The sequence below is a fragment of the Trichoderma atroviride genome, chromosome 1 (assembly GCF_020647795.1).
Source record: "Trichoderma atroviride chromosome 1, complete sequence".
NCBI lineage: Eukaryota > Fungi > Ascomycota > Sordariomycetes > Hypocreales > Hypocreaceae > Trichoderma > Trichoderma atroviride.
Genome location: NC_089400.1, coordinates 3,872,508 through 3,895,800, shown reverse-complemented (window position 1 = coordinate 3,895,800; position 23,293 = coordinate 3,872,508). Strand labels below are relative to the sequence as shown.

The 23,293-nt window shown below is 51.2% G+C and overlaps 8 protein-coding genes across 8 annotated transcripts; 5 read left to right on the top strand and 3 right to left on the bottom strand.

Moving 5' to 3' along the window:
* Nucleotides 1–253: 253 nt before the first annotated feature.
* TrAtP1_001389 (uncharacterized protein) lies at nucleotides 254–880 on the top strand. The gene is made up of 5 exons (XM_066110970.1): nucleotides 254–282; nucleotides 344–400; nucleotides 453–497; nucleotides 548–632; nucleotides 697–880. Exons 1-5 carry the CDS (start codon nucleotides 280–282, stop codon nucleotides 723–725), a joined length of 219 nt encoding a protein of 72 aa, XP_065967043.1. The 5' UTR covers nucleotides 254–279; the 3' UTR covers nucleotides 726–880.
* A 201-nt stretch (nucleotides 881–1,081) lies between these two features.
* On the top strand, nucleotides 1,082–3,887 carry TrAtP1_001388 (uncharacterized protein). The gene is made up of 4 exons (XM_014086091.2): nucleotides 1,082–1,469; nucleotides 1,534–1,854; nucleotides 1,923–3,643; nucleotides 3,709–3,887. Exons 1-4 carry the CDS (start codon nucleotides 1,292–1,294, stop codon nucleotides 3,736–3,738), a joined length of 2,250 nt encoding a protein of 749 aa, XP_013941566.1. The 5' UTR covers nucleotides 1,082–1,291; the 3' UTR covers nucleotides 3,739–3,887.
* TrAtP1_001387 (uncharacterized protein) lies at nucleotides 3,888–6,677 on the bottom strand. Its single transcript, XM_014086092.2, has 3 exons — nucleotides 6,500–6,677; nucleotides 5,450–5,865; nucleotides 3,888–5,156 (listed from the first exon to the last, which is right to left on the bottom strand). The coding sequence occupies exons 1-3, from the start codon at nucleotides 6,561–6,563 to the stop codon at nucleotides 4,848–4,850; spliced, it is 789 nt and encodes a 262-aa protein (XP_013941567.2). The 5' UTR covers nucleotides 6,564–6,677; the 3' UTR covers nucleotides 3,888–4,847.
* Nucleotides 6,678–9,342: 2,665 nt separating this feature from the next.
* On the bottom strand, nucleotides 9,343–11,662 carry TrAtP1_001386 (uncharacterized protein). The gene has a single exon (XM_014086093.2). It carries the CDS (start codon nucleotides 11,185–11,187, stop codon nucleotides 9,829–9,831), a length of 1,359 nt encoding a protein of 452 aa, XP_013941568.1. The 5' UTR covers nucleotides 11,188–11,662; the 3' UTR covers nucleotides 9,343–9,828.
* A 98-nt stretch (nucleotides 11,663–11,760) lies between these two features.
* Nucleotides 11,761–14,158, top strand: TrAtP1_001385 (uncharacterized protein). Its single transcript, XM_014085242.2, has 3 exons — nucleotides 11,761–12,050; nucleotides 12,127–12,189; nucleotides 12,251–14,158. Exons 1-3 carry the CDS (start codon nucleotides 11,841–11,843, stop codon nucleotides 12,443–12,445), a joined length of 468 nt encoding a protein of 155 aa, XP_013940717.2. The 5' UTR covers nucleotides 11,761–11,840; the 3' UTR covers nucleotides 12,446–14,158.
* Nucleotides 14,159–16,161: 2,003 nt separating this feature from the next.
* TrAtP1_001384 (uncharacterized protein) lies at nucleotides 16,162–16,868 on the top strand (the record flags this gene model as incomplete). The annotated part of the gene is made up of 3 exons (XM_066110969.1): nucleotides 16,162–16,212; nucleotides 16,252–16,278; nucleotides 16,572–16,868. 3 exons carry the CDS (start codon nucleotides 16,162–16,164, stop codon nucleotides 16,866–16,868), a joined length of 375 nt encoding a protein of 124 aa, XP_065967042.1.
* A 390-nt stretch (nucleotides 16,869–17,258) lies between these two features.
* TrAtP1_001383 (uncharacterized protein) lies at nucleotides 17,259–18,390 on the bottom strand. The gene is made up of 5 exons (XM_014086095.2): nucleotides 18,226–18,390; nucleotides 18,074–18,089; nucleotides 17,917–18,001; nucleotides 17,687–17,830; nucleotides 17,259–17,612 (listed from the first exon to the last, which is right to left on the bottom strand). The coding sequence occupies exons 1-5, from the start codon at nucleotides 18,236–18,238 to the stop codon at nucleotides 17,478–17,480; spliced, it is 393 nt and encodes a 130-aa protein (XP_013941570.1). The 5' UTR covers nucleotides 18,239–18,390; the 3' UTR covers nucleotides 17,259–17,477.
* Nucleotides 18,391–22,662: 4,272 nt separating this feature from the next.
* Nucleotides 22,663–23,193, top strand: TrAtP1_001382 (uncharacterized protein; the record flags this gene model as incomplete). Its single annotated transcript, XM_066110968.1, has 1 exon — nucleotides 22,663–23,193. The coding sequence occupies one exon, from the start codon at nucleotides 22,663–22,665 to the stop codon at nucleotides 23,191–23,193; it is 531 nt and encodes a 176-aa protein (XP_065967041.1).
* Nucleotides 23,194–23,293: the final 100 nt, after the last annotated feature.

Below are 23,293 nucleotides of genomic sequence, written 5' to 3'. Positions count from 1 at the left end.
TGAAGAGGAAAACTGGTATAGCTTATGGGAAGGAAATTCAGTGCGTAGAGAGGCTGAAATTATGTTTTGATGGTTGATGGGGTATATTGAAGATGAAGCGAAATTATGTAGGTATCCTGAAGGGATCAACTGATATCACCAAGCCAGCCTTTAGCTTTGGATTGCGCGCTTAGTCATGATTCAAGGTTGCAGTGTAAGCTGCGCGCCCCTCCATCACAGCTCCTGTTCCATTCGCCTTCAATCTTTCATTAATCAAGAAACATTCAATTCACAGAAAAAATGGTAGGTTTGTTATTATCATGTCTACACACATCTGAGTGTTTGATTGCTAATAATTGAGCAGGAAAGCCCACACGAGCACCAGCAGAATCTGCTGATCTCACGCATCATCACCAATGTGGTATGATGGCCCAAATGAAGACTAACACCAAGCTTCTGGCTAATGGGAGTAGGAAAAACTAAATGAAGCGGTTGTTGTGATGAATAAGAGCCTCCAGGTAAGCAAAGCGTTCGTCATTCAACTTGCAGTTAGGCTTACACTGCGTAGGAGATCAATGTCCAAAACATGAATGTAGAGCTCGTCGCGCAGATGTTTAAAAACTACCAGTCCAACGTCCTATTCCATCTAGAAGGTGAGTCTGGCGTCTCTGCGTGGCTGTCTACGGTTCTTGCATCTATATTAATTGCGAAATGTAGCAACTGATAACCTTAAGCCTCCATCGTGAGAGTCGCTGGCACACGAATTGGCGTAGATTGGCGTAAGGAGACTGGCTGGTACGACATCCAGAATGGGAAGGGAAACTATATGCGTTTAAGATACCATAATGCGCGCTGCGTGTAAAAGAAATAAGAAAAAGCAATAAACATTGTAAAACTATTATTCAATTCGGCCTCTACCTGATAGACTATCGATAAAATCAGCAGAATGCTATTGCAACATGTACCTGCCGTAGGCATCCTCCATGTACTGCTCAAGGGACCGCGAAGCTGCGACAAGAAGCGTCGACGCGCTTGCGTTTAGCGGCCAGGACCCACGCAAATGCCGTTCGCCGTCATCAGCCTTGCAGCCTCGCGATTGTCCATTGAACCTTTTCCCAAAGCCCGAAAGCCTCGAGCAAATTCTCCGAGCGCCACATCAATTGGCCATCCCTCGATTGTCTCTCCTCCTCATCACCACCCGCCACACACCGCCTGCAAACCCATCATGATCGCTTCCTCGACCTAGACTGCCCATCATCCCACACTTTTCCCTTGCCATCCATCGATAAAAAACTCCCTTGGATACGACATCATGGCTCCATCTGCAATCGACGAGCGGATGCCCCAGGCGCCGCCCGAAAAGACGTACCCGCCGGCCAAGATATTCCCTGTCAAGGAGACCAAGTTTGAACAGTTCATCGAGCCCGAGTCCGATGGCCGGAAGAAAGCCCTGGAGCAGCCCGGCAATGCTGCCATTGTGATAGATAATGGTGAGCTGCCAATGGGCGACGCAAGCTTGACATGGAGCATACAGCAAGACTAACCAGGCCACAGGATCCTCCGCCGTTCGAGCAGGCTGGTCCTTTGAGTCCGCGCCGCGATTAAACATCCCGCCCGTCATGGCCAAGTACCGAGATCGAAAGCTCGGCAAGACCTTCTCCTTTGCTGGTTCAGACTGCTATGCCGATACCACCGCGCGCGGCCACATACGCAACGCATTCGAAGCCGGCACCGGCATAATAAGCAACTGGGACGTGACGGAGCACGTCTTGGACTACATCTTTCTGAAGCTGGGCATGAATGATGCGAGCGGCGGCATTGATGTGCCGGTTGTGATGACCGAGGCTGTTGCCAACCTGCCTTATTCAAGGAAATGCAAGTTCTAGCCTAGTTATCCAAGAGACATCCCCGTATCGTCTGCTAACATAAACCCAATCATCTAGCCATGACCGAGATCATCTTTGAATGCTACGGCGCACCATCTCTTGCCTACGGTATCGATTCGCTCTTCTCATACAGACATAACAAGGGAAAGACAGGGCTAGTGGTGTCTTCCTCCCATACATCTACCCACATAATACCCGTCTATAATTCGAAAGCGCTCCTTTCCCAGGCTACACGCCTCAACTGGGGCGGTTATCACAACGCCGAGTACCTGCTCAAGCTGATTCGGTTAAAGTATCCCGCTTTTACGGGCAAGCTCAACTCTTCGCAAGCAGAGCACATGGTGCGGGATCATTTCTACGTCTCCAAAGACTACGATGCCGAAATTCGCGACTACCTTGACTGGACAGGACTAGAAGACCGAGATATTGTCATCCAGTACCCATACGTAGAGGAAGTGATTGTTCAAAAGAGTCAGGAAGAGTTGGATCGCATTGCGGAGCGCAAAAAGGAGAGTGGAAGACGGCTACAGGAGCAGGCGGCCAAGATGCGGCTCGAAAAGCTCATCAAGAAGGAGCAGGACTTGGAATATTACAAAAACCTGCAGGGTAAAATCGTCGACGAGACGAAAAAGGAAACTCGACGCCTTCTCGACAGCCACGACATCAAGGACGAGAATCAGCTCGAGAAGATTATCAAGGAACTGGAAAAGTCCATCAAAAAGGCCCGCACCAAGGATGTCGGAGGCGACCCCGAGGAAGAACAAGAACAGCCAGACTTTGGCCTCCTAGAAATCCCCGACGAGGAGCTCGACGAAGCACAACTAAAGCAGAAGCGCCAGCAGCGCCTCATGAAATCTAACCACGAAGCCCGCGCCCGCGCAAAGGCCGAAAAGGAGGCCGAAAAGGCCCGCGCCGCCGAAGAAGAGCGCTTAGATCAAGAACGCCGCGAAAACGATTTGGAAGGATGGCTCGGCGAAAAGCACCAGGCCCTGCAGAAGGCTCTCCAGAAGATCAAGGAGCGCGACAGGCTGAAGCAAGACCTCGGCAACCGCAAATCGCTCGCCTCCCAGATCCGCATGAAGAGCATCGCCAACCTCGCCTCCGACAACCCCACCAAGAAGCGGCGGCGCGGCGGCGACGACGACAACTTTGGCGCAAACGACGACGACTGGGGCGTGTACCGCCAGATCGCCGTGGGCGACAACAGCGACGAGGAGCAAGAGGAGGAGGATCTCGCGTCGACGCTCAAGACGCTGGAGCAGGACCTGCTCAGGTACGACCCCAACTTCACCTACGAAAACACCCAGGACGCCCAGACCGTGTGGTCCAAATCCCTCCTGCACGCCTTTGCCCGCGGCCCACGGCCCATCGACCCGGCGTCCCAGGCAGAGCTGCACCAGATCCACCTCAACGTCGAGCGCATCCGCGTGCCAGAGGTCGTCTTCCGCCCGTCCATTGCCGGCGTCGACCAGGCCGGCATCATCGAGATTGCAGGCGACGTGCTGAACCAACGCCTCGGATCGCTGCCCAACCGCGACGACTTCCTCAAGGACGTCTTCCTCACGGGCGGAAACACCCTGTTCCGCAACTTTGACGAGCGCGTGCGCGATGGCCTGAGGGCCCTGCTGCCGGCAGATTCGCCGCTGCGGGTGAGGAGGGCAGAGGACGCGCTGCTGGATGCGTGGAAGGGGGCTGCGGGCTGGGTTGGGTCGTCGGCGTGGAAGACGGCGGCGATATCGCGGGAGGAGTATCAGGAAAAGGGGCCGGAGTATATCAAGGTGAGTTCTTTCTTCTTCCTTTCTTCACTTTTTTTCTTCTTTCTTGTTTGCTGACCAAAGTATAGGAGCACGACATGGGCAATTCATACGCGTGAAATTGTTTGGGCTGAAAGGAATATGTTTCCCTTTTTTTGTTTTTTTTGTTTACCTTGGTTTGTAATTCTCTTATACGTAGCTTGCTCTCTTCTGCTCGGGTGATTTTTTCCATATTTTTTATAAATTTTAACGCTTCGACACGTATAACATTAGAATGGACTGTGTTCAATATATGGTATCATTAAATCCTCCAAGCCGTGCAACGTCCATCCATCTGTAGCCCATACGCTCACACACACACGCATACATTAGTACTAGTAGGTATCTCTTCATGAATACCAAAAGTATATATCTGCCCCTTCGTTCTACTCCACAAAGTCTTGTTGAAGAACTCCAGTGTCCAATTTTTTATAGAATCCCTTCTACACACACACACAGCAGCTACCTCCCATCTGTTTCATATCACGGGAGGAAAGAAGAAGAAAAAGCCCCGCATAGAAGAGAGGAAAGAAAGAAGAACAGGAGATACCCAGTTAGACAGAGAAATTTAGCCATCTTGCCAATCCGCACCATGGTCACATGAGATAGCCTTGAGAAAGCCCAAGAAATAGAATAAAGGAGAATCAAGGACACACACATGGGGCACCAAAAAAAGAAATTTCAAAAGTCATACTAGACACAAAAAAGGCCCTCCTTCCGTAAACGCCCTCCATCGATTTAAATCCCCTTTCCTTGACTAAATAAAAAGGGTAAAAGGAAACAATAAAGGGAATAAGCAAATAGTAGTAAAAAAAGACAAGTGAAAAATGTGCATAATAAATTGTTAATTATGCACACGCGCACGTTCAACGCGATAGAACCCCCCCCAACGCCACCCTTTAGTAAAAAGCCATTTCTGGAAAGCAAGTATTTTAGGGGAAAAAGCCCCGTTCTGACCATTCATTCAAGGTCCCCCTAAGCTTGGGCTGGTCGCTCTTCAGGATTCAGTTGCCTACTCAAATCCTCCGGAGCTGGGTGGGGGTTGCCATCTCGTTCGCCTGGCTGGTCAGGCTTGAACGGCGGGCTGGGATAGGTCTGCCCTCGCTCGACCATTTGCTCTTGGGCGGTTAGTCCCGCGACGGCCTGCGCCACGGCCTCGAGAGGGGTTCCAACTCCGGAATTGCTGCTGTTAGGGGGCTGTTGCGGCGGCGGAGGCGCTTGGTGCTGATGCTGTTGCTGATGCGGTTGATGGTGCTGCTCGGGCATGGCGGATGGCGGCGGAGGAGCAGATGAAGGCTGCGAGAGGTTGACATTGGGAGGGGGCGGGGGGGAATTCGCCCTGAGTGTCGAGCAGCCGGGATTGCAGGTGGATCACATATTCTCGGAGAGCGTAGTTTTCGGATTGCATCGACTTGTATGAGTGCTCCAGTTCGGCCAGCTCACGGACCTGCTGCTCGAGCTTCTTGATATAACCCTCCTTGCGCTGGCGGAAAGCTCTCTGCGGGGAATGGTTGGTTAGCGTTGTGTCGCCATTGATATGAAGTAGACATGTTTCAAGCTCAATCCGTGGATACGCCGATGGTCTGTCTATGCTAGAAGAAGATGGCAAGGTGCAATGGCTTGACGCAAGCGTTGCGAAAGAATCCGGGCGATGCCGGCGCGGTCTGTTTGCTGACAAACGCGGTATTGCCCAGCAACCGCGAACAGCCCCTCCAGCTCCATTCTCGGAGACAGACACAAAACAATGCAGAGAAAAAAAAGCAATTGACAGCAGAAACAGGAAAGGCTCACCTGTGCGGCTCTGTTTTGAGCGGCGCGCTTGGACTGCGACAGCTCGCGCTTCGCCTTGCGGCCATCGTTGGAGTTGGCATCGTCCATGGCCATCTGCTGCGGCGGCGCGGGGGCCAGCGGCACGGCTGAAGGGCCGGGACCGGCTGTGACAGGGCTGTGCCCCGGAGGAGGGCCCATGGGCATCATGTTGGGAGCGGGCGCGTGGCCGACGGAGGCTCGAAGATCGGGGTGGATGTGCGCTTCAGCGTCTAGCTTGGCGAGAGGGCGGGTGACGTCTTGCGAAGAGGCTGCCAGGACGTCGTATCCATTCGGCGGCCGCGACGGAGGGCCTCGAGGGTCGCGCGCGCTCGGGTTGGAGGCGGACGGAGCGGGATCGTGGTTCTGGAGCAGTTCAAGCTGAGCGCGCAAGTGCTGTTCTGTCGCGGGAGCAGAGCTGGTGTCAGTGGAGAAGATGGCGAGGATCAACAAGCGCAGCAAGACAGAAAGAGGCAAGTGTGGATGGATGCACGCGTGACTTTAGCGAGTGAAGAAGAAGAAAGGGGAAAAAACAAATAAAGAATAAGCAAAGGTGCAATGCGATAGAGCAGGGAAATTGTGCGTGCTGCCGTCCATCTGGAAGCAAATGTCGTGGAGTTATACGGACCGTCGGCGTTCCGAGGCGCGCGCCAAGCGGCGTCTATGAGAGGCAATGGTAATTACCAATCTCGGATAATAATGCTTGGACGTGTAAGAGGAAGCTGACTTGGGCGTCCGCAAACCGTCGTGCTGGAGAGGAGCAGGCCTGGAGCAAAGCAACAAATGCCCCGAGACAAGAGAAACAGCGGATGGCAGCAGAGGATGCTGCTGGTGATGCTGGCGATGGCAGAGCTGCAGCAACGCAAAGCACGGCACGGCACGGCAGGACAGGGCAGGAGATGATCAGGTAAGGCAACGCTGAGGTAACAGAGGAAACAGTAGGTAATCCAATGTATTCGAGGAGAAGAAAAATAGAAGAGAGAGAGAATGGATGCGAAACAAGACCGAGATTTGAAAGTCAGCGCCGAAACGTACCTTGCGTGTTTGCGCCGTTGGCAGGAGAGCTCTGCTGCATTGCTTGGAGATTCTGACTCAGCATCCGGGCCTCTCCAGCTCTAAATACCAGCGGCGAGCAATGGTGTGGTCGTTAGCTAGCAGTTGAGCTTCGATTCTGTTGGATTTTTTTTCTGATGACTACACACTTTTTGCTGACGTGAAACAGGGAAAATCACAGGCAAGAGACGGGCTTTCCCCCAAAGGCTGGATGCGACGGGATTATGTAACGCAGCGGGCGTGGCGGGATTGAGAGCGAAAATGGCGTGGCTGGCGCGCGCACGTACTTGTACACGGTGCGGCGTACAGTATGGCTGAGCTGTGTGCTTTTCAGGCCCTGCACTTTTTACCCTTTCGAGTCATCTTATCCTTTCTTTTTTTTCCCCTCTTTCTTTTCTTTTTTTTGTAAACTAGCTTGTTTACATGTTGTATCTCCAATGTTTATTTGTCCGCTGCTTTTGGTGCCTGGGCGTTTTTTCCAAGTTCCCTGCTCCCCCCTAATACCGAGTGTGGGATGCGATATGGGGCGCGCTGATGACTGATCGGATTCCGGGACGCGGAAAGGCTTGGGTAATGAGTTGGAGCTAGGCAGAGCATCGAATGTCCGGAGAACCGAACGCTGTGATTTGATTTGGAGAGCTGCAGCCGTGTCTGAAAGCAGATGGCCAGGTACCGTGCTCGCGTGAGGGAAGAGTCCAGTACCTGCGGGCACTTGTAGCCTCGCACCATGGATAGCCGCGAGTACTTATTGTTTCTGCAAAGTTGCTACGGCCAGTCAAGTATCGCTCATCAAAACTGAGGGCATGCTCATGTATCGGTCTGTACTGTATTGCTCAAGCACAAGGTACCTAGAAACTTCAAAGAGGCGCGACTACTGCCTCAATCGGATGCTTACCGAGTCTTCTCCATCCAACCAGAGGGTACAAGTAGAGACCCCATCTGGAGCCGATTCCGTAAGCCATGCGGACCAGCGCTACTATTTGCGCCTCGACGTCTAGAAGTCGACGTACTTGTCCAATTAGCATAACACTCGACTGGTGCCTTGGCAGTCAGTGCATACAGAAGCGGAGCAATGGAGAATCACCAACATGCCATTCATACGACTGTTATACGCCGTGATAACGCTGACAATCCATATCTACAACGAAATTTGCACATCGACCCGGCTGATAATGCCATGGCATGGAATCAGGCATGTCTGCAGATGGCCTAAATTAGCTCTCCAACAGAGTTTACATCTTATAGACGAGCAGCAATGTGTGTGTATTCCGTCCGAGGTCCCTCATTTTAGCAGCCACAGATACGAACCATTGGTACATGTAAACATTCGCGTCTCTGCACAACCGGCAGTCGTTAGATCCGGTCTGTCTAGTCATTTGTCTGTTTCCCCAATCACACTCGACGGGAGCCTCGGGCTACTCCAGACTCGGCATCAAAACCCCTCCAGCGAGCAAATGCAGCTACCATTTTGGCACGAGTTGCAGCGCGCGCCAGCAGATGCTTCGAATGTTGGTTTGTCAGCAATGCCTGACATTGGCTCTATCGGGCATAGTCCGATTAGTCACTCTGAATAAGGAGTGGGATCCCGGGATAATTGAGAAGAGAGAGAGAGGGAAAAAAGTCGCTTTTTCCTCGCCCTTGCATTCCAGAAACAGCAAATGGTTCCACCCTTTTCGTACCTACAACCCATTTCAACGCTAGTGCGGCAGTAGAATCATCGGGTTGTTGGTACTCAAAGATCCGAAAGATACAGTGTCGATGCGGCGCAGGGTATACAGTGCGTTTACAGCCACTCTTGCACGGCGCGCACCCTCGTTGCTTTTAATTTCGAGACCAGTTGGTGGCAGCACTTCGCGCCTTTTCGCGGCCACAAGCTGGAATGAGGGGCTTATATCCGAGTGACAGGCGGTTGCCCCCGGACATTGGTGCTTGCTGGGTGCAGAACCTTGGTGGCCATACTGACAAAGAGATTACGTACTTTTCCCGCTGGTCAGAAATAATAAAGCAGACAAGTTGTCAGAATGCAAGCTCTCGGTCTCTCGCGCTGTAGCTGGATTACGTACGTACTCTATTCACCGGTTCAGCCAGCCCAGCCCGCGCTAATGCCAAGAGAGTTTACAGCTGAGTGCGTCCTTTGATCACTAATACCGGTACTGTACGGTTCTATGGCTTCCATGACTCTGCGGCCAGTGCGGCGAAATATAACCAAGGTTATGTCTTTTGTATGTACATGGACGGCTAACCGCAGTCAGTGACATGATTACTACTCCAGACGCCAGACTAAGTATAACAGCGCGCCAGAGACTTATCGACTGCCTGCCAGGGATGATGGCAGCAACAGTAGACGTAGTAAGCCAGCCGCCATTACTCGGGCCAGTACTAGTTCTACAGTGTTGCTTCAACGAATAGTCTACCTACTAACGACTTTGGCGAGGCACCTTGTCAAGAGCCGAGGTCGAATCATTGCCTCCCCATCCCCTCAAGTGAACAAGAGAACAAGGTGTTTCTCTCTTTCAGCTTGCAAGGGCCCGTCCAATACTACACATCTTGATAAGGTTATATCTGCATATTCGTATGCAAGTGCCGTAGCACTGGGGGCTGCAACAATCAATCTTCTCTACAAAGGAGAAACATACTGTACCATGCCTTTGTACAGTGGTCAGCTCAGCAAATGTTCCGTAGGAAATACACTTGGCCAAATTTGCCCATTTTGATTACATGGCTAGCACGAGTAAGTTTTTGATTACAGAGTCGCATTAGGCTATTCAAGCATGATTCGACCGAGACGGAGAATGAGCCCCCCCCCCCCCCCCTCGGCAAATCCCGTTGAATCTCCTCAGAAAATCCTTTGACTGAAATACCCCGGTCATGGGTGCAGCTATTTTACGAGCGTATTACCACACGCAATACCTACTGTACTAAAGTATATACCCATGCATATCACTCGGCAAAAGATTCCACAGAGCGACTCTCCCTGGCTTTTTGGACGTGGATCCCTGGTGCCAGTCACACGTGGCGGCCCTTCCAACCCCAGGCTATCATCTACTCGGCGTGGTAAGGCGTTTTTACTATGTAGAGATGGCAGCGCCTTTGGTGTTTAGCATTTACGTGTAGCTACTGTATTGCTCGATAACCCGTCGTCCATCTTATGGCTTCTCGTATGAGCGTGTATGCAAGACCTAGCTGATACCTGCATCCCTACATCCAATTGCATGGCGACAGGTGTCTCATCTACCTGCAATGTACATAATCTTCATGCTGCCAGATGACTCATGCACATGTGTAAACCGTAGTGTGTAAAAGCAGAGTGACTAATAAGAGACGGTCGCTTGGGTCGGTATTCTCGGCTGGCTCTTGAACAGCTTCCCACCCTTCCAGACGTGCGTGACGTTGCTGGGATCCGTCAGGACGCGGATGTCGTCTAGCGGGTTCGACGCAACGGCAATGATATCGGCGTCATACCCGGCCTTGAGCTGCCCGCTCAGGGGCGCCATGCCTCCGAGCACCTCTGGACCATTTGCTGTTGCGCACTCAATGGCCTGGAGAGGCGTCATGCCCAGCTCGACCGCGTACGTGATCTCCTTTGCATTGTTGCCGTGTGAGAGGGGAGATGCCCTGGCGCTGCTGAGCATGTCGGTTCCCAGAGCAATCTTGAGGCCCTTCTTGATGGCCAGCTGGTATGAAGCCTTGGCCTTTGCGTTGACGGTAAGCAGCTTCCGCTGGACGGGAGGGGGCAGCTCGCGGTAGTCTCGCGCCAGGGTTCGAACAATGTGCTGCGTACCGACAAAGACGGCGTCTTTTTCCAGTATCAGGTCGGCCACCTCGTCGTCCATGTACATGCCGTGCTCGATCGACTTGACGCCGGCTCGGAGCGCCGCCAGGATGCCGGCCTTGCCTATGGCATGGGCTGCCACGGCTCGTCCACTCCGCGCTGCCTCGTCGACAATGGCCTTGAGCTCTTCGTCCGAGAACTGGCGGTCCTGTGGGTTGTCGTTGAGGCTGAGGACGCCTCCCGTGGAGCAGACCTTGATGCAGCGAGCCCCTCGCCGTACCAGTTTGCGAACCGTCTTGATACAGTCGTCAACGCCATCGCATACCGCCACGGGAGAGCCGCCGTAGTTCATGGCATCCAGGACAGTCCGAATCGGCGTCGAGTGCTCATCCCCGTGGCCGCCCGTGATGGACAGCGGAGCAACTGCGCCGTAGATGTTGGGGCCGATCAAGGGGCCGTTCTGCACGCCCGGCCACAGATCGCATCCATAGCCGCCGAGCTCTCGCACCGATGTGTAGCCCGCCATCAGCGTCATCTTCAAGTCCTCCACCGAGATGGCGCCGGCCAACGCATTGAAGCCGGGGAGATACGCGGCGCTGGCAGCGCTCTCTGCATTGGTGAGATCCAGCCCCATGAAGTGGACGTGGCAATCCCACAGGCCTGGCATCAGGACTGGGACGCGCCTCGGCGTAATGCCCTTGTACTTGGCCGGTATGTCGGCATATGCGCCAACCCAGTCGATTTTACTGCCTTTGACAGCCAGCAGTCCGTTGTGAATAGGCTCTCCGCGGCCTGGGATCAGCAGCGTCGCCAAGAGCAGAGTGATTGTCTCGCTCTCTTCAACTAGACGCTCCGAGGCAATATGCGACGGGGGTAGGCGCTGGATAGGGACCCGCATATCGACGGCTGAAAAGGGGGCAATTGCAAGTTATGTGCCAATGGGCTAGAAGATGGACAGAGGCAAAGGATGGATCTGAATCTCATGGGTTGGAATCCATCTCTTTATAGCTGCTCCTTTCAAGACGGGACGGAAACATTGATCGAGTGGCTGGGGAAATCCTAGTGAGAAAAATCACCAATGACATGCCAATGTGCTCTACACCTGCGCCGATACGACTTATACGGGACGCTCGCTTACCGAAACAGGATCTTGGCTAAATGCAATCCTGACAAAAGAACTTTGGAACGGACGAGGGTTAGCTGGTAGAAGCTGATGTGGAGGCGGGTACAGGCGCCGAAACCCCGCGAGACGGACAATTTGATGCGGGGATTCAATGACAGACTGAGCTTCTTCTTAATGACAATGAGACGAGTGAAATGAGAAATGAAGAGTCAATTGATAGAAAAGTTAATGTAACAATACTGTTTTACAATTCCGAGCATTGGTAGAGTTTGGGTAGCTGGATGAAAGCAGATGATAATGATACCCTAGAGCGGCGCATAGTTAATCCAAATTCCAGCCATCGGCCAAATCACCAAAGCTTCCATGTGAACCAGCACAAAGAATTAAAAAAATCAGCATTCACCATCCCCTCTTTAGCTAAAAAAGACATGTCTTGCCTAAGAACACCCTCTCTGCTTCCATCTTACAGAAACAATTTCTTGTTCAGCTCTAGCACTAGATTTCCCAGATTCATGTCTTCCCAAAGCCCTGCCAAACTCGAGCCCCTGCTTGTATCGCACGGCGGAAAGTGGACGTTGACGTCTGATGGAGAGGCTTTGGAGCGGAGTTTTAAGTTTAAAAACTTTACAAAGACGTGGGTATGTATCGATAACATGAGAACAGTTCACCTATATCATGATGCAAGGCAATGGCTGACGCAAAAATAATATGCAGGATTTTATGACGGCTGTTTCGCTGCAGTGCAAGATCTGGAATCATCACCCTGAGTGGTCAAACGTAAGTATAGGTTGAAATTGTTTAGAATGAAAAGCAATCTCAATGAATTTACATCTTTTAGGTCTACAGCACAACATTCATCCGCTGGACAACCCATGTGCCCAAGGGCCTATCAGATAAAGACATTGGCCTGGCCACACTATGCGATGCTCTGGCTAAAGACTTTGGAGAGCTGGACCCTGAACCTGCAAGTTGCGAGATGAAGAGCCTGGCAAATGAAGTAGTCAAGGATGGAAATTGTTGTGTGAAGAAATGAGAATTTTTATTTGTGTACTGTCTGTCTATAAATAGTCTGTGATAAAGTATTGGCCGATACATGAAATGTGTATCTAGTACATGTAGCTAAAATGAGTCGCCTCCAGCATTCTCCCTTCTACGATATGACGTCTGTTCCGTTCGTTGCTCGGTAGTTGTAAATGGCAAAACTAACAAAGCTGAATGGCTTGGATCTGAGCGTACATGGGTCTCCCCTCCTCTTTGTTCTGCGGTTGCTTGCCTTCTTCTGTTGTAAACCTGCCTGTTCCTTTTATCATTATATCTCGCTGTATTAATGGCACTTATTCTAGAGAATCAAATGCGAGGTGCAGACAAGTCGCCGGGTAGCAGTTTGCTGGCTCCTTCGAGCCATGGACCTGGCCCTCGACATGGCTCTGCGTTCCGTGTTCACATTGTTGGCTGCTTGCCAGGCCTCTCGGGAGACCTCTTGGATATCTGATTCATCTCCTAGTCTGATCATTCTCATGCCTTGTGTAGTTTGCTAAGAGGGACCTTGGAAGCCGTAGGATCCGTAGATGGGAGTTTAATCTGTGTAAGGCGCGTAAGGCTTGTTCTTCAGCCCCTGGGAATGCAAAGTGGGATATGGTTGCAACTGGGCTCTATTGTGCCATGCCCATGAGTTTGGATGACTGCGACTGAGCTACATTGTGCCATGCCCATGAATTTGGATGATTGCGACTGGGCTCCATTGTACCATGCCCATGAGTTTAGATGACTGCGACTGAGCTACATTATGCCATGCCCAGGTGTTTGGATGACTGGAATAGTTTGGCGTACTCATGTTATGTGGCTGTTGAGAGCCTGGATCACCCTTTATTTGGTTTGCGGCTGATCTTGAGTTGCCATTATTCCTTGGCGTCGCATAGAGAGCATTGTAGTTCGAAGCCAATGTGTCTGAGCGTGCGTAGCCCGAATTCATCATTGAGTCTGCTCGTAGTCCTCGTCGACAAGTTGCTGGATGAACTTGGAATGCATGTCCAGCAAAAGTGTTGAGTGAAATTCCAAGGCGATGTTGTGTGGCATGGTCAAGATGCTTTTGGACTTGATGGTACAGTCGCTGGTTTTGATAGTAAGGTCGCTAGACTTGGTAAACCTTCCTGAGTGTATAGACTAAAGTTGATGTCGCATTGAGCAAGGCCACCACTGTCATATTGCCGGGTGAGAGGAAACTGCTGGTATGCAAATGGCGAGTCCAACAGTGCTGAAGAAAATGTATTGCACTGAGGAGAGTGTTAAGAAGAGACATGATTTCAATTCCAATCCACAACCACCATGTCAAGCATGCTAGCTGCCTTTTGAACGTATGTAAAGCTGATGCTGAATTGAGAAGAGTCGTCGTTGTCATGTTGTTATGCAAAAGAAAGCTGTGGGCACGCACATTGCGCACCCATCAGTGTTGGAGACGGTTCATGATAGTCAGAAGAGTATGGCGACGAGAGGATCAGTTGTCATGGGCTTGAGAATCTTCCGTGGAGATAGGGGCGTGTTCAATAAGTCCATAATACAGCCCCCTCTCTCTAAAAGTACATTGCCCATTGTGTTCGTAAAGTTCATGATCGAAGTAGGGAAAAAAGTCCCTCACCTTTGATTAGCTGGATCATCATTTAAGCGTTTTCAATGCCAGCTGCGTGCGAAGTATTGGATTGTCATTGACTGCGAAGTATGCAGATGGCGCATGGCCTCTGCAGCTAGCCTTCTTTGACGTGCCTGCCGCAGAGCTGCGTGATATCGAGTCCCGATTCATCAACAATAAAGGCCGGTACTCAGTCTTCATCTTTATGCATAATCCGTAAGGAGACTGAGTGGGCGATGGCACCAGAATATCTTTAAAAAGGGGGGAGGGGCAAAAGGGAAACAGGCCCGTTTAACGTTATTCCAAACCAGTCTGGTTCAAGACAAGTGGATGGTCCGGGTTTAGAGTTTAAGTATCGCCCTCGAAGTTTGGCAATATCTTTGTTTGAGATGTGACCATCAAGAATATCCAAATAGGTATGGGCTCGATATGGCGGAGATTGGATCTTGGTCGTATAGAGTGGTGGTGTATTTCACTTGGAAAGCGAGATGACATCCATCAAGATGGCAAACAAGACTAGTCGTCGTTGCAACCCAAAGGGTGCCAAGCCGAGCGAGCAAGCGTATATATGGTAGACTCGCTCCAAAGGTTGGAGTAGTAAAAAGGTCTGAGACATGGCTGAGTCTCAAAGAGTTTGGCTCGGCGGAGCTGAGCCTTGCTGCCTGATACATGCTGTGTTAACAGCACACATTGTCGTTAACGAATCGCTAAGAGAGAAGGACCATGAACCTATACATTGGTTAGAAGAGATGGATGAATGTAGATGAATCGACCTACGTCTGTCCAGTTTCAGACTCGGATGCTCAGTTGATCGTGTAATGTCTCCTCATAAGTCACTATGATAAAAGGACTCATCATAATGCGCCGCCAAGTCTATAATGATATCTATAAGAGATGATAAGGTGAAGGTGGACTTTGAATCATCTTTGGTAAAGTAAATATGTTTGAAAGAGCCTCGGGGCTTCAATGGGGCCCTATGGGATTATATAGACATCAACTCAGACAGACAAATGTGTCAGTTGACCAGAGCGAGACTTTTCATCCATTCTAGCCAGACATGGATATTGAGTTATCTCTTTGATGCCATCTCCGGTTTCTGGCGAGTTGCAGTTGATACGCGTCAGCTGCTGAGAGTTGACGGCCCAGCAAACCAATGACATATTTCATTTCCTTATCATGCTCCAGTTTGAGCGGCTCTACTATTGCTCACCGACGGGAAGGGGCGTTGATTTTCTGACTACGCCTCGAATACTCGGCGACCTGCAGATAGGGCGTACCTCCCGGCATCACAAGTCGATGGCAATGACGCCTTGTTGACGATGATCCATTACTGATTCGTAGTTACTGAGGCCTGCCTAACCATCAGGGTACGTGACGGTTGCAGCAGCATGCGTCGTCTGTCAGGCTGCTGTCGAGTACGTTGGCGATAGATAAGGAAGTGAGGCGAATGTGCCACCACTTGAAAGCGACATGTGGGGGAATGCAATAGCAGTTTTGCTAGAGGTTGGTCCTAGCACTTGAAGAAACGAATCCATAAAGTGCCGTAAACTTCAAATTGCTAGCTGGTGCTCTCGCTGACTTTTATATCCAGTACCGTTGCTTCTCTGATAATGCATCGTCAGGTAGCGTAGGTAGACATATAGAAGAGTAATGGCGATCATGATGATGTTGATCTCGAATCACATCGTTTCTCCCACGATGCCTATCCGAGTGAATAAATATTTACAAAATCATCTCACGAAACAACTACCTATTGTCCTCTTCCAGCAAGATGCCTCCTTCCTCACAATCTGCCCGTGATGACGTCGCGCCTCGCAGCCCAGCGCAGGTACCGTCCAAAGACCCTTGCGCTAGGCCCAATACGCGATAAGCTGAGAGCGGAAATGCCCCCCAATCGCGTTCCGCCATGGTGTCCTAAAGCAAGGGAAGCTTCAAACTCCTAATTCGTAGAGAGACGCTCGTGATCTAGACCTTCAGCTTTGCTTTCTACAACGAACCCGCCGTGCCGCCACTTGTCCTTGCGCCTCTCAATACGGAAACCATCGTCGCGATTCTGCCAAGAACCGAATACACCTGTCCAACTGTATCAACAAGGAGGGGAATACATTGATTAGTCTGCAAACATGTCGATGTGGCTGTCGGATAACCAGAGTATGCACCGCGAGCTTGTCCCCGTAAGAGTGCAAGGTGTAGCATGCTGACTCGTTTTACAGAGATCGGGGTGGTCTTCTGCTCAGGCGGTAGGTACGCAACCTGCTCACGAGCTTCGACGCTCCAAAGCGCTTGGCCTAACAGCGTCGCTTCGTTTCAGGTGGTCTCTTCCTCGTCGGAGGAGTGATGCTCTTTTTTTGATCGCGCCATGTGAGTTTCCCACCTGTCGAAGAAAGGGGCGTGTGGCATTGTTCCGCCTGGCTAACTTTATTTTCACCTAGGCTTGCGATGGGAAATGTATAAGCCCCCCCCTCTACTCCACCTACTTTGCGAATGCAAACGACGATCGAAACTGACATGCATATTCCTCGACGACTTCTAGATCCTTTTCCTCATCGGCCTGACAATCATCATCGGTCCTCAAAAGACGTTTCTCTTCTTTGCCCGAAAACAAAAAGCAAAAGGCACAGCAGCATTTTTTGCGGGCCTCACGCTGATATTGATAAAATGGACCTTTATCGGCTTCATAGTAGAAGCCTACGGCATAGCCGTATTATTCGGGGACTTTTTGGGGACGATTGCTGGATTCGCTCGAGGTCTGCCGGTAATCGGACCATATATCGGCATGCTGGTAGATCGGATGGGTCTGGGGCGCCGCAACGCTGAGCTGCCCGTCTAAGTCCACTTGCGCTCCTGTTTGCGCTACGATTGCCGCCATTGTGCCATTTACTTGGCCAACTGTTGAAACTACTGGAGGATCCATGAAAGAGACAAAGGGCGATGGCAAAAGAAACCCAAAGGGGTTGGTAATATCTTGGCTCGCGTGAGCTGCGGCATTGGTGTTTTGGCGTTGGCGTTGAAACTGAACTGCGGCCTTTATGGAACCCGGATGGTGTAAAAGTAACTGCTGGATTGTGTAGAATAGTTACCATACTATGTATCGGCCTAGGCTTGAGTGGAATATCTATAAAAAGAGCAACTGGGTCACATCTACCAGATAGGTAGCCATGTAATTAAACATCACCCAGAAATAGCCGAGCGAAAGTTTCATGTGAGAACGCAACAGTTTGAAAATGAGACTTGAAAATATTGTTTTTTTCTTCTCTGCTGAGGAAATGTCTCTATCCTCTCAGAGCACATGCTAGTTAATTTGCAAAGATTCCCATGGAAACTCCTCCATTCCTCCTATATCATCCAACGCTGTCCTCCCCCCCGGCACGAGTGCTCGAAACTTTTTGATTCCCACGCCGTTCCTTATCGCGCGCCCACTCCCATCGCTGGTCTAAATTTAGTAACCGGTCTTCTTGAGGTGGTCTGCGAGGGCGGCGACGACAGAGGTGGCGTTTCCAGCGACCTGGGTCTCGCTGTGGAGGCCGACGACGATGCAGGACTTGGCGGCAGTAATGGCAACACCCTCACGGCCCTAGCGATGTAATATTAGCGCGCTGTCCGCTCATCCATAGTTTGAGAGGTATATTCGGCATCTCTGGAACCTACAGCTCGGGCGTAGATGTCGTCGTCGACTCTGGTCAGGACGTAGCGCACGCCGGCAATGTAAAGACCCTCGGCGTAGGCCTTGTCGATGGCAGCCTGGTCCTTGGAAACGATGCTGGCAATGGCCTTCATCTCGGCGGGAGCAATCTGTAAATAATCGTTTTCCATCATTAGTTTCCACGTCATAACTTCAAGGTTGCTGATGTAGCCATGATCGGCAAGGAGCACCGTACGGTCAGGTCAGGGGAAGAAGCCCAGGCGCTGTCACCGGCGGAGCTGATGATGGCGCCCTTGGTGATGTGGCCGGTGGCGACCAAGCTGCAGTCTCTCAGTCAGTATTCGACGGCTCGGACTATCGATCGAAGCGCGGGAAAAGGAGGTTCGCAGTACCTAGTGTCGACGAAAGCTATAATCGCAAGGCCAAGTCAGCAGCTGTCATCTTGACTCCCAAATCTCTCTTCCAGTTTGCTTCTTGCTCCTCAAGAATCCAAGGTGGGGTTATCGGGGACGGGATCAGGGGAAGGACTAGGAGGAGCGCAGACCTTGCCAGGACATGATGGGCGGTATGTGGGTGTGTAGAGACGGACGAGAAAAGTCTGAGGTAAAGAAAAGAGAAATGAAGAAGAGAAAGAGATGGAGAGGCAAAAGTTTCCGCGACGGGAAGAGTCAAAAGGAAAATGGCGGAGTGGGTTGTTTATTTGGGCGGCTGTGGATTAGAGCTTTTGTGCCCCTCGTTTCCGTCAACGTAAATGCCAGCCAGAAAGACACTCGTAATAGCGCCACTGACCAATCCGCGCCCAAAGTTCCCCGCCGCGGGCCTTTCGCGGGAGGGAGGAGACAGACGACTTGCCTTTGGCCCAGAAACCCCACCACCAGCGAGAGCTTCCGGCGGTGCTATCGACCTTCTACGGGGCCGCTACAGGGAGTCTACCGCCATTCTGCGCGGTCGGCCAGTGGTGTGGGCAGATAGGAGGTGCGGTATAGGAGCACGCGCTGGGGCTGGAGAGAACCTGGAAGGGCATGACCGGATTCCAGGGGCCGCAGGTGTGCCTGATGCTGATTTCGGGTGCCTGCTTATTGTCCACTGCATGTCTCTACATCAATGGATGCGCTGTCGTGGGTACCGCCATGTGATTTGATATTGGCAGTGCTCGGTGGCGGCGCTAGCAGGTGCCAAAATGAACATGGAAATGAAGCCGTCATTCTCTCATTTCTCTCTGCCTGGCCGGGCGACGGTATATGAAAGTTGTCTGCCTAGGTACAGCTTCCATCTCGTCAAAACGTACAGTATACATCTCCAGGCAACATCAAGGCACCAAGATTGCTCTGTTCATCTGGATCCCGACGCTCAGGGATCCGTCCCGGGATGCCCACCGCGGCAGCTTGACCGACTACGTTCTGATATCGCAGTAGCGCCTCTCTTCATTTCGAGGCTGAGATTTTCTCTCAACCCAGGTCACAGTTAAGGGGGTCCCTATCTCAACAAGTACAGTAAAGGTAGAGAGAGAAAGGCCATTAATACTAGTCGTAGTGTAAGCTGCTCGTTGAAGATCTAATCGGTCGACTCGTCATTAATGTCTAGGCAGCGAGTCTTCTCTAGGATCATATGCAATGTCGAAAATTTCCTCCATGTCTACGTCATCTCTTATTGCTCCAGACATCAGCCAAGTTTAGGAACACGGGCAGAAAAGTTAGCCGAGCTTCTTCCAGGTTTCTAGGCTAAGGCGGATATCGATTCTCAAGTTGTCGGTGTAAGAGAGAAAGTGGCCTCAGACTCGCTCATCGTGGAGCCGCCAATGGCTTGTCTGTGCACTCGCTGTCCGTCTGTACACAGCATCTATCTGCTACAAATTCAGCAACACCATAAATAACTGACAAATTAGTCAGAGATTGGATGACGTGAAAAAAAAGCTGTTCCCGTCAGCGGGGCCCCATTTCCCGCCGTATACTTGTATGTGTCTTGTGAGATGCAAGTGGGACGAGTGACGATAATTGGCGTCGACGGGTGCAATTTCCTAGCCCAAAAAGAAGATGGCGGCAATCTATACTAATGTCCATAGCGAAATAAGAGCAATTTCTTCTTGAATTATCAGTGGGAATAGCAACAAATGACAATTTACGCCTTGTTGGCGAATTCCGCTTTCTGCAGCAGTATGTAATCCATAAAGAGCCATCGCTGGCCCCATTTCCGCATCTTTACCTCTTCACCTCTCCTCCGCGGCAAGCGAAGAGCCATTAAGCACTGTTTATCAGGCTCAGTTTCAAAACAAAAGTTCGCACAATCTAATGCTACTTGCATCTGATGACTGATTTTTCGGCAAAATTTAGAGCATCAATTGATCCCTCAAGATGCACGTGCCAAGAGGAGTGCAGAACCTCGAATCGCTCACTTATCACCGATCATCGATGAGATAACCTCACCGCTGCCCTAGGATATCGTGCCGATGCCAGCAACGGGTATTACTCGATGTAGAATCACAGGCGTAACTACCTAACATGTTGATACTAGTCGGAAGTCATCCCGAAATTGCAGTGCTTGTCTTTGCATCTTAGCTGCAAGCAGACAGACAGGGGCTAACGTTTGTGACGATTTTTGCCTAATATTGCCTTGCCCTTTTATCTGATGCAATGATAACCCAGAGATCGTCAGCTAGGCCGGATGCAGATTATGAAGCCGTCTCCGAAATGTTACAACTTTATACTCATATCTGGCCATACAAGGTAACAACCGAGGCATTGCTCTTTGTATATGCTGTTATAAACGAGGTCTTCTCTTAGCATGGTCTATTGAGCCAACTATGCAATGAATTGATTGGCCAGTGTAAAAGTGGTTTGACAATCAAGGTATACTCAGTATACCGAAATATATATGGGTGGTACTTTCAGCTTCCTTTTATGCCTTGGCGTGAGACTCAGCTGGCTGGATATCATATCCTTTGAGTCTCTTTCTATACCTTCAAAGCATTCTCCTCTTACAAACGCTCCTTTCACATGCTTCAGCTACGTCATTCCGCGCATACTAGTCTCCTGCCATAGAAGGCTTCCAATACCGTTGGACAACGGCCTTAACGTGCGGTGCCTTGCATTAGGCGCCGGACCAGAGTGCTCGGCAGCAGCACTAGGAAGTTTTACGAAGCGTACAGAATACGACTCTCCATAAGTACTGAATGCGATAATCACGGGGTTTGCAATGAAGTACATGTCAGAGAACGGACAAAAGATGCAATGCAGCCTCGTCTACTGAATGGGCTGAAACGAGGAGGGCGTCCGTCCTCACGGCAAAACAATCAGACAAAGCCAGCAGCAAATTGCAAGGAACAAGGCGACACCGAACCAACAGAGTAACAAGTATCCCATTGTCTGCATGCGTTCTTTGAGGAAATAAAATTCTCCGGCCTGGGCGCAGGCGAAAACGCCGCTTGCTTGGATAGAGTGTCATTTGGGATGTGGCTAACGATAACCGAGATTCTGCAATCCACTTTGGAACCTCGTACCTGTAGAATCTGCAACGTCGCGCCCGAGTTTGTTTCGTACGGCGCAGAGCAGCTACCGCAGCCCGTGTAATAAGAGGCAAGGCTCTGTGTCTTGAGAACGGCAAACCAACAGCCAACAGGGCTGCTGCGACTTTGTCTTCAGGAGTCGGGTTTAGAGTGTCGCACCCCGCCATGTGAAATTATAAGGGGTCCGTTGGGGTCGCAGGGTTTGATCTTAGATCGGCCTCAGCGCGGGATGGCTGCCCGGAGCTATTCCCTGTGGCTTTCTGGAACGCGCTTGTTTTGAGCGTGTCGGTCTTTTGACACAGCTTGGCAAGCGGCAGCCTGTGTTTGATGACACTGTTGATCGTGCTTCATGCCTGTGAGGTGCATGCCATTCGAATCAAGTGGAATGAGGGTGTCGAGTCTACATGTACTTTGGACCATTTACAAGCTACCAGTAGTACTTGGGCGGTACCGTTTTGACTGGCAAAATTCACAAAGGCGGTGATGCCGACTACAATCGATAGAGGTACTTGCACAGCGGCGCCTAGCCTGCCGTCTATTGGCCTCTACCCATGGAAACTCATTTCCTCGATAGCACCAGGCTGCCGTGTTAATCGTTCAACTCTGCAACCTGCATACCATTCAGGCCTCGTGTCTTCAGCTCTCTGGCTTGCCCAATCCGGCAAACCTTGCTAGTGCCCTCGTCTGGACCCTGGCTAGTCATCCTGGTGCGGATCAGGCCGCCTAAACGTCCGGCCACGACGACCCCTCTCATCAACCTCAAACATAGCTCTGCGCAGCTAGAAGTGCCGCGCATAATGCGACAGGCCACGATCGCGGTTCAAAGACCGCTCCTCGATGGCAAGGCCCCAGGATTGCCGCTTCGGGGAGCGGTGAGGTCTCTTGGCGCCCGCTTCCACGCATCAAGATGGCATCGCTTCGGGGCACTCACACGTTACTATTATTATGCATAGCTCTGGCCTCTGGCGTCAACGGGCCTCTGCGCGGACCCCATTGCAGCAAACATGGGGGCTTCAAACAAAGCCGCTCAGGTTAAGATGGCGCCGTTTCTGTGCCCCAGAGGGCTCAAAGGAGGACGCCACCACGAATCCCAAGTCCCTTAAAGGTGGGCAGATGCACTACACAGGTAAGATGGGAATCGTTGAGACCACTTTCGAAACGCCACAGTCTTTATGCCGATCCGCTACCTCCGCGCTACTGGGACGGTGCTAATACTGTATCAGTATTACGACTACTAGCCATTTCATCTTTTATCAAAGGCATCCTCCCCGTGGCCTGAGCAAACAAGGGAAATCGTCGCATGATCTTCTTCTGGTCGACTTCTTCCCAGGTCAAGCCAGTTCTCGTTTCCGCAGAGGTAGGCCCGGGGCACGCTGGACACAATGGGCTGGTTCAGCAAGGGACAGACAGGGGCTGGCGCAACCATGCACAGCCAAGAGGGCTCCGAATATGAGGTTGCCCACAGTAGCACGCCGACTCATGCAGAATCAGAGGGGGGGCCCGCAAAAATGGGCAGATCACAGAGATTACAAGTACGCTCACGGGCCGCAGTCTCTCAGTTCTGTTGCGGCAGAGAGCACTGCCAGTCTCCCAAACCAAAACAACAACCCGTATCATTCTTCAGGCCTGGATGCCAATTCTGCCGCCGGACGGCTTAGACAGGGTGATCAGTTGGAATTTAGCAGGTCTACCGATCAGATCAGTGTACAATCGAAAGCGTCCTTCTCCAGCCATCGATCCGCAAGTACGAAGCCAAAGGAACCGAGAAACTACAAGCAATATCATATCCCGATTCGAGCCGAAGTACCATCACCAGCATCGATTCCTAGAAACACACCAACTTCGCACTTGATGGCACCATCATTAACAGGCGGAGACGAGACATCCACTGGGATAGGGATGGCGCTTGGAAGCCCAAGTCATGCTCCCGGGTCTACTGACTTGCGATGGCAGACTGGAACACTGACGACCGTAACGTCAGGGGGGGCATGCACAGGAACCAGCTTCTAATCCCAATGGCGTGTCAAGATCAATGTCAAAAAGGTGGAATCCTTTTAGCAGGACAAAGTCAAAAAGGTCCAAGCCGGTAGACACTTTGACATCGCAATCG